The 9074-nt window shown below is 43.6% G+C and overlaps 2 protein-coding genes across 2 annotated transcripts; one reads left to right on the top strand and one right to left on the bottom strand.

Annotated features, from left to right (window-relative positions):
• Nucleotides 1-1744: 1744 nt before the first annotated feature.
• On the bottom strand, nt 1745-6004 carry LOC118113562 (E3 ubiquitin-protein ligase rnf146). Its single transcript, XM_035163388.2, has 3 exons — nt 5849-6004; nt 5162-5224; nt 1745-4513 (listed from the first exon to the last, which is right to left on the bottom strand). The coding sequence occupies exon 3, from the start codon at nt 4499-4501 to the stop codon at nt 3347-3349; it is 1155 nt and encodes a 384-aa protein (XP_035019279.1). The 5' UTR covers nt 4502-4513; nt 5162-5224; nt 5849-6004; the 3' UTR covers nt 1745-3346.
• A 40-nt stretch (nt 6005-6044) lies between these two features.
• mdh2 (malate dehydrogenase 2, NAD (mitochondrial)) lies at nt 6045-7624 on the top strand. The gene has a single exon (XM_035163389.2). It carries the CDS (start codon nt 6181-6183, stop codon nt 7192-7194), a length of 1014 nt encoding a protein of 337 aa, XP_035019280.1. The 5' UTR covers nt 6045-6180; the 3' UTR covers nt 7195-7624.
• Nucleotides 7625-9074: the final 1450 nt, after the last annotated feature.

Genomic DNA, 9074 nt, shown 5'->3' with positions numbered 1-9074 from the left:
TTTCAATAAATTTTAGGTATGAATAAAATCTTGTTTCTTTGATTCTGCATACACTGATGCTATATAAGGACTTATTTTGTTTAGATTTGACCCCTAAATGAACGTATGTCTAACAAGAATATGCTGACTCCTTCCATGGCTGAAATCTAATGTAGAGCGTTGTGATGGATGAAAAGAAGGACCTACACTGAAGGACATTCCCCATCTTCTAAATCCTCTCTGTCCCCATCAGTCGAGCTGTCTCACCTCCAGCCCCACTGAGAAATATGATCCTGGCAATGATTAGATCATGACAGGCTGAGCCGGACTGAAGCAGACGGAGAGCAGCAGCAGATAGATACTGGAGATACTGATGAGGCAAAACAAGCATGAGGCAGCAGCTTCGTTCTGCAGGATGAAGAGTAATACTGCTGCACTTATGTCCACTTTATACTTTTATAAGTTTTATACGTTGTAGGTTGGAGCATTACTCAGATGATTGTCCACACGCTGGCTCTCATCTATTCTTTGACAAATGCTTAAACACAGGGCATAAATAAAACATTCTTTGTAAGGTGTAGCAATAATGTGTGGGGTTATTTTCCATTACAGCAAATGAGGCACTGCAGAAGCACTAACGTGTACAGACAGAGGTGACATGAACAGGACATCTCCGCAGAAACTGCCAGGCCTTTACATCCTGTTCCCCCTCCAGAGGTCATGTTTCCTGGCAAGACGTCCAGCTGGAGAGCTAATGGCTGCTGTGGTCTGAATACTAAACCCGTACAAGGTGAGCGAGGGGGAGGCAAGAACTGGCACCATTAGGATATAAACACTCATAAAGTCTCCAACGAACAAAGATGAGGCTGTGAGGGCTTCTTCCTTGTCACGTTATTTTCATCGTGTTTTTATCAGTTCGTAGGGAAAACACAGGCTCTTCTTGTCCACGTGTCATGTGCTTTGTTATTTGATGTAATGATATATGATATACTTAGTGTTGAGGAATTTCTGACCATCCTCAAATAATACTGTATATGCCACTATATATATTATATTACATTATATCTGTACAGGAGAATAGTGCCTGTCTAATTCCACAGATACTCCCTTCTCTCTCTCTCTCAGCAGTACCAAAGGTCAGGTTATAGATAAAGGACCAACTAACAGTACATTGTAGTGTCTACACTCAGGGACTTTCATGTCTAACTCAGATGTGCCCAGACAGAGAGACTCTAACTCTTTTGCGTATTTCACCAGTGGCAAGACGTCAGGACACAATGTGATTTAGTAATGCATACTTTGACTTAACTGTCCAATAGGATGCAAACACCTACATGTAACAGAGAGTGACAGAAATTCTAGCCATTCATGGATGTGCTGTTAGAACGGGTGACGCAAGTAGAGGGAGATATACTGGGATGCTGTGGGAGACATCTTCAGACTTGGGGGTGACAATTGCTCATGTTACTCTGTTAGCGTTTGTATATTGTTTCACCTTCTGGTCTCCTTGATGCATAAAGTCTACATAAAATCTTCTGCATAAGACATCAGCTGCTGCCTAAATTCTCCTTTCACCAGCTTCCAGGAAACTTCTATAACACTTAACTCTCTCATCCAGTGGGAGGACTGAGGTTGTTTCAATTGAAACAAATATGAACTATTACCTTTGACAGTCCTTCCTATGTAGCACTTAAAACAGATATATTCTTAGATAAAACTAAACTGACAGAACAAAAAACACAGAGACAAAAGGCACAGCCATATCTTTTAAGGATGATGAAATGACACAATTTATTCTTAAATTACAAACCAGGTAACAAAAAACAAGTTGCCAAGCAAAGAACTGTTACACAAACTTTATTTCTCAGGGTGAAAAGTCTAAAAGCTGATGATGTAAGCATGTAAGAAATATAAAAATAACATAACTGGAAATTTCTGCCCGACGGCCAAGAGCCGCAGCATGTTTTTGTTCTCCTAATTGCCTCAGACGTCAAACGTAAAAGAATTTACAACCGTAACGGAATTTTTTTCAAAAACATTTACTCAAACTGAAGTGAACCCAAAAAATATCAATTTTCAACATCCTGCTGACCAGTAGTGTTTAAATAACTCTCTCTTCAAACACGCACAAATCACAAAACTTTAGAGACACCAATTGAGAATACTTTTATTCAGGGACCATGAGAATACTAATGAGGTCCAGAGCTTCTTAAAGAAAAACACTGATACTTCACATTGAAATGTCAATTATTTAAAGCTGGGGAAAGTTAAAATTAATTTGATATGTACATCTATTATGCACATTCAGTTAAAACAGGGGTCATCATCTCTACAGATTTTAGACTTTCACAAAGCTGCCGATGAATTGACATTAAGGAAGAACCAGGCGCAGCCAGCCATACATTACCTCTGTGAGTTACATTACTATGTTGTAAAAACATGGTGTGTGAAATTGAAGTACCCATGTAGCTTAAGAGCATCATAAAGCACTGTACTTCTGTTTCCTTTCTTCACCTTTAACCACCAAACCACAATCTGCTCTGAAATGACAAACTTTGTTAATAGTTGAGAACTTAGAGGAAACAAACCTCAATCAGTTCAATCTGAAGTAAGGAAGTTATTTAGGCAGAGGTTGGGAACAATTCATTAAGGATTAACTTCTTTCGGAGACTAGTCAGATGACCTTGAGCTCCAACAAGCCTGCTTCTGCTTGCTATGTTAGCGGAGAGAGTTAAAAGTGTAGATGATTAAGAATGCAGCCGTTCACGACAATGTAAAATGACACAGCTCCGTTTCCATGAGTAACATCCCCCATTTATACCTTCTTTCACTGCACGTCACAGATCAGGGTGGGACTCTCACAGGCCTTCTGGGTGATAGATCATATATTTAAACACAACATTATCTAGGTTGTTGCATTACTTTCATCTTTATATCTCCACTTGTCTGGGATGTAAGATGAACATACCTGATATGCCTACATCCAAATGGTTTAAAGTGAGCAACCGGATGGCAGTTGAACACCGCAGTTCAAAACAACATGCTGTATTCATCTGCATGTTTACCAAGCTGTAGCTCATGTCTCAGTACAATGATCAGTGTTTGAAAGTGAAACCCAACATTGCTTCTACTGGCTGGGTAAACATGAGATGAGATTTACAAACAACTCATACAGATTGATTCAGATTATTGTGAGCCAAAATATTTGCCAGCTAAAATTTTGTTGTTTACCTAAAAACATGATCTTGTTTGTTTTTGAAAGAGTACATTTCCTACCCACATCCACCCACATCCAATCTGTGACTGAGTGAAGGACGACATAAAGCCAGGAATAAATTAGTGGAATGGAACAGTTACAGTGAAGACTTCACACTTCAGTCACTGTACACTGGCCATCAGGCATTCTGGACCTTCCATTGCTACTGGACGAGAGAGAGGAAGACTCTGCACCAGGAGGGGCTCTGTCCCCTGGATTCAGTCTTTGCCTCTGCGGCCTATCCTCCCAGGGCTCTGCACGCTCTCCATCTCCCCCTTCCTCTTCTTCATCCTCCTCTTCCTCATCATCGCTCCAGTCTCCGGAGCCAGACTCGTCCACAGATGTGAGAGGATCAGAGGACCTGGAGGGTGAGGCCTCCTCCTCCTCATCTTCCTCCTCTCCTTCCCCAGGCTCAGACCGCTCAACAGAGGGTGTGGGCCCGGGACTGATTTGCAGCTGGGAGAGGGCATCCTCCAGAGATGGGCTAGTGCTGGTGCCAGGCTGACCTCCAAGGGAGGTAGGAGGTCTGGCTGGGGCTGGAGGGGCAGTTAGAGTAGAGGAGATACCTGTAACTGGCTGTTGTGCACCTGCTACTGTGGTATCAGCCCCATCAGCAGAGTTTTCTCGACCTGCTGCCCCAATGGCTCCTGTAACAACTTCAGTGTCAAAACGCAGTCCAGCCACACCCTTTTTTGGGATATCCAAAACGTCCCTCTTCATCTTCCGTCTACGACCATGCTCATTGCGCCTGTACTGCACCATGTTCTCCAAGTCAGCTACATACAAAAAACCAGCAATTAGCATTTCAGCTGTTTTCTTGCCCTTGGAGAAAGCGTCCTCCAGCTCACGGCTGGTTCGCTCGTCATACTGCCACCAACCGTTACGGCCCTCATAATACCAGGCGTGATCGCTTGCTGTGCCACCTCGACCTCCCGCCGATGCTTTCAGCTCCTCAGGAGAGAGCAGTGTAGGCCGTTCCAGGAAGTCATCAGGTACTTCCTGTCTGCAGAGAGCACAGCGTTTGCTCTGCCAGGATGCTCCCTTCACACACAGGAAACAGAAGACATGATGGCATGGCAGCTGGACTGGGTGGACGCAGCTCTGCAGACAGATGGCACACTCCGGTACAGGCAGGGCTGGGGATGAAGTGCTGGAGCCAGAGCATGAAGAATCTGCGCTGTTACCGCTTCCACCACCACTGTTGCTACCTTTCTTACTGGATGGAAGCGAGCTCACAGAGTGGTCTACCTCCCCACAGCTAGCCATCCTTAGCAAGTACTGAGGAAAGGGCACAATTTTACATTATGGTTATTGTGGGCATGCTTGAACAATTATTATATTTTAATTAGCATTATTCATTAAATACTTTTCAAGATTATTATTATTGTGGTGGTAGTTTTGTTGTGCCCTTTAAAGAAGCTCCATCTTAAGTCAACACTTATCAAGTTTACATTTCATTGTTATACTTGAACAGGTAAGATCCTAGCTTATAGCAACACATTATACCTCACTCATCAGTTCCCAGGATCTTAAATTTTATGCCAGATTCTTATACTTGACTGCGTAGATCATAGTTTACAGTCCCTGAATGAATTGCTTGAGAAAATAAGGCTGCCTGACACTATAGCTTCTTTTAAGTCTCGGCTACGTACATTTTTTTTACAGACGACATATTCCTGAATTTTATTTCTATACTTCTGATTTTCTTTTGCATTTGTTCTTTGTGTAACACTTTGTGTTTAACCATTTATTTTCTGGTTGTGCAGCACTCTGTACTTTGTGTTGAAATGAGCTCTATTCTAAGGCTATTATCATGATATCTTTATTTTGTTGTTGAAATTAAAGTATTCTTCCGGCTGATGCTATGATCACATTTAATCTGTATGTAATTTGAGACAAACAAAGATGATGCTACTTGATACTTACTGAAAGTCGCCTTAGTGCTGATGTATCATTAGGAGAGCTACTGGTGAACCTTCAAACTCGACACTGTGAAAAGACAAGGTGAAAAGACAGTTGTTTACAGTCCGTCCTTGATAAAAGAACATCTGTGAAAGCACACATCAACTTATCCCTTATGTAAACATTAATGACGAACAACCCGTTCACATCATGTGACAGTTAGCACCCTAAGCCTGATGTTAAAACGGATTAGCTACATGTTAGCAGCAACTTAGACATAGGATGGTATTCAAGTGTGTGGAACAAAGGGCTGCTCTGTTTACTGACCACAGCTAACTGTAAGTTGGAGCTAACCCATCAGGCCTAATGACAGGGCTAGTGATGGACACAGCTAACGGTGCTGAGGTGAAGTCAACAGCTAACGACCTGATACTCACACCACTGGTGACAGCTACTTGTTTGGCTAAGGTTAGCTAGCTGCTAAAAAAACAAAAAAAACAAGGCGTTTGTCGTTAGCGTTACAAATACAAGCCCCGGTCACAGAGCACAGAGGGGGGATTCTCCACCACAACAATGAGACCTGTTGTAGCTAACGCTAGCTAGGCTAGGGGGTAGCGCTCACTCCAGCAAATAGACGGAGTTCAAATGACGGCGTTAGCGTATTTTAGCATGGCAGCGAGGGGGGGGGCATCACAAACTGCGGACACGTACCGTGAGATTTCACCGAGCTGCGCTGCTCGACAGCTGCACTCCGTGTGACAGGGGCTAATCTCCGATGCTAATTCTCCCACTTCCACTGTTCGCTGGCTTTTGTTTTCCTCCGCGAGAAAAGGAGCTGCGATAAAAACGACGGCGACGACGTGACGCTGCGCGATGACGCAGGTGTGACGTAAAACTCGTACGCCCTTTATGTTCTACGCATGACAGTTCACGCGTCTTCCTGTTCGCTCGTGGCTAGAGGACGTTGGTGTCACAGAGGTAAAGGGGCTCACAGCACAGTTTCCAGTTTTCTTCCAAGTCCGTGAAGCAGGAGCAGAAACAACATGTTCTCCCGCGCAGTGAGACCCACCGTCGGCTTGGCCCGGAGCTTGTCCACCTCGTCTCAGAACAACGCCAAGGTGGCGGTGCTAGGAGCGTCGGGCGGAATAGGCCAGCCGCTGTCCCTGCTGCTCAAGAACAGCCCCCTGGTGAGTCAGCTCTCCCTCTTTGATATCGCCCACACACCCGGGGTGGCCGCCGACCTCAGCCACATCGAGACCCGGGCCCAAGTCACCGGCCACATGGGTCCCGACCAGCTGGATGCTGCCCTGCAGGGCTGCGACGTCGTGGTGATCCCCGCCGGTGTGCCCAGGAAACCCGGCATGACCCGCGACGACCTCTTCAACACCAACGCCACCATCGTAGCCACCTTGGCCGATGCCTGCGCCCGCAACTGCCCCGAGGCCATCGTGTGCATTATCGCCAACCCCGTCAACTCCACCATCCCCATTACATCAGAGATCATGAAGAAGTATGGCGTCTACAACCCCAACAAGGTGTTTGGTGTCACCACCCTTGACATTGTCAGAGCTAACGCCTTCGTTGCAGAGCTTAAAGGCCTTGACCCGGCCCGTGTCAATGTACCAGTCATTGGAGGTCACGCAGGAGTGACCATCATCCCCCTGATCTCCCAGTGCACACCCAAAGTAGAGTTCCCCGCTGACCAGCTGTCTGCCCTGACAGCCAGGATCCAGGACGCCGGCACAGAGGTGGTGAAGGCCAAGGCTGGAGCTGGATCTGCCACCCTCTCCATGGCCTACGCAGGTGCCCGCTTCACCTTCTCCGTCCTGGATGCCATGAATGGAAAGGAAGGCGTTGTGGAGTGCGCCTATGTCAGATCCGAGGAGACTGAGTGCAAGTACTTCTCCACACCTCTCCTCCTGGGGAAGAACGGCATTGAGAAGAACCTTGGGCTGGGCAAGCTGTCCGCCTTCGAGGAGAAGCTGGTCGCCGACGCCATGGGCGAGCTGAAGGGTTCAATCAAGAAGGGCGAGGAATTTGTGGCTAACATGAAGTGAACAGGGGGCATTTAGTTAGTTAAGTTTGTTGAAAACAAACAGCAGCTGTGATCCATAATGTGTACTGTCTTAACTTAAAAAGGCATCTGGGTAAATATCAAGATCTGTCACAGTGTTTCCTCTCTTTGTTTGTGTTTTAGCAGTAGGATCGTCACCTTGGTCCAAATCCATTGTATTATGTCCCTTACCTTCTCAACATGACTTTGTTTTAGCAACTGAGGTTTGTGTACATACTGTACTGTCGCTTATCTATATTTTACAAATGTCAATTTCAACAAAATTCACTATTTTTTCATGTACAGTCTAAAATAGTGGGGATGTCTCTGCTGAATGAACTATAGGAGGAAATACTGTCGCCATGCCTGCTGACATGAGTAGATGTTACTGAGCAAAAATATTTACTCCAATAAAATGGTTTCGCTTTAAAGAAGAATTGATCCTTTATTTCTTTATTATTTTGTTACACAAAAATAATTCTGCTTGACTGCGTACATCTGAAACCTAATGTTTCTGACCAAACACTTTATGAAACTGAACAGGTTAATCCAGATTAAAGTTATGATCCTTCCTGCCTCGTCTTGAAACTGGTTCAAAGCACTGAAATAATTTGGGTGTTCAAATGTACAAAACTTTATTAAAGACGTTAAGCATACACTAAAATGTATTATATTTGAAAATATGTCTTGCTGGGAGGTTTGACACAGTAAAAATGAAGGGAGAGATTGTATTGTCCTTATAGTATATGAGCTGAGGAACACATTGTAGGTGTGTGAGTGTAGAAAGTGATTGGCTTTCGGTTCCTGTCATGGACAAAACTACATCTTAACTTTTTTTTTTAATCTTTTTAAGTTGGCAAAATATTCGTTGAGGCTTCAGTGACACAAGTAGTATTTCTACGGTATTTAACTTCCTACTCCGAATGAGGTGGTGGTCAGGGTTGCATATAGTTTGTGTGACAAAACCAGCCCAAAAACAACCGCATACCAGAACTCTATATATAGATATATCCCGTTTTACCACCATACTGCATTACTATCATTGTGTTGTATCTACAAAGACGGGACACAAAGCATAAACAAAACAGTTTACCCTAAACAGTTCCTCAACCTAGGTCCTAAAATGTCCTTATATAATTAGAAACAGTATCATGAATAAAATATACCTCTGTAAATGTGAGGACCAATTGACAGATGCACAAACTAAACTGTTAAATTGTTTTTTCTTCCTCCACCCTGTCTGGATAACATAAACGTATACTGTTTATATATCATATGCATTTGCTGAAGTTAGCGCAATACCTTGATTAAACACCTTGTCATGTTGCTTCACTATGTTTAAATCATAAACATATAATACATACATGTGTAAATAGGCTATGTAGCTACTTTTAGCATTTTTATCTATTTGATTTCAGCTGATGCACATACTTATGTTGGTTCACAACCTTTTAATAACATCGCTACTCACAATATATACACAGATGAGCCAAGATGTTAAAACCTGTCAGTGGTTGTGTAATAACATAAGTGGTATCAGCTGAACTAAGATAAGCTGATACTTGCAGTAATATGATACCATGTCATCTAGCCAAAGAAGAAGAAAAAGGGAGGAGAAAACAAAAACAGTTTTGTTTGTGCGTCAGTCAACTGGTCACCACCCTCACAGAGCTATATTTAATTTATAATAATAAACTGTGTCCAATTATACAAAGACAAACATGTCAACCAGTGGCAATACTTAAAATGTTGCCCAATTCTGTGGACCTGGCAACCCGGGGCATGGTTTCCTTTTAATCAACAACAAGTAGGCGCTGCTTGAACTCAGTTTTAACGCAAGATGGCTTCAAGCATATTCATGTGGACTGAAGAATATGTCTGTCA

The sequence above is a fragment of the Hippoglossus stenolepis genome, chromosome 8 (assembly GCF_022539355.2).
Source record: "Hippoglossus stenolepis isolate QCI-W04-F060 chromosome 8, HSTE1.2, whole genome shotgun sequence".
Taxonomy (NCBI): Eukaryota; Metazoa; Chordata; class Actinopteri; order Pleuronectiformes; family Pleuronectidae; genus Hippoglossus; species Hippoglossus stenolepis.
This window is presented reverse-complemented; position numbering and strand designations above follow the sequence as displayed.

Coding starts and splice junctions, on each gene's coding strand:
- LOC118113562 (XM_035163388.2), bottom strand. CDS start 4,501: ATGGCTAGCTGTGGGGAGGTAGACCACTCTGTGAGCTCGCTTCCATCC.
- mdh2 (XM_035163389.2), top strand. CDS start 6,181: ATGTTCTCCCGCGCAGTGAGACCCACCGTCGGCTTGGCCCGGAGCTTG.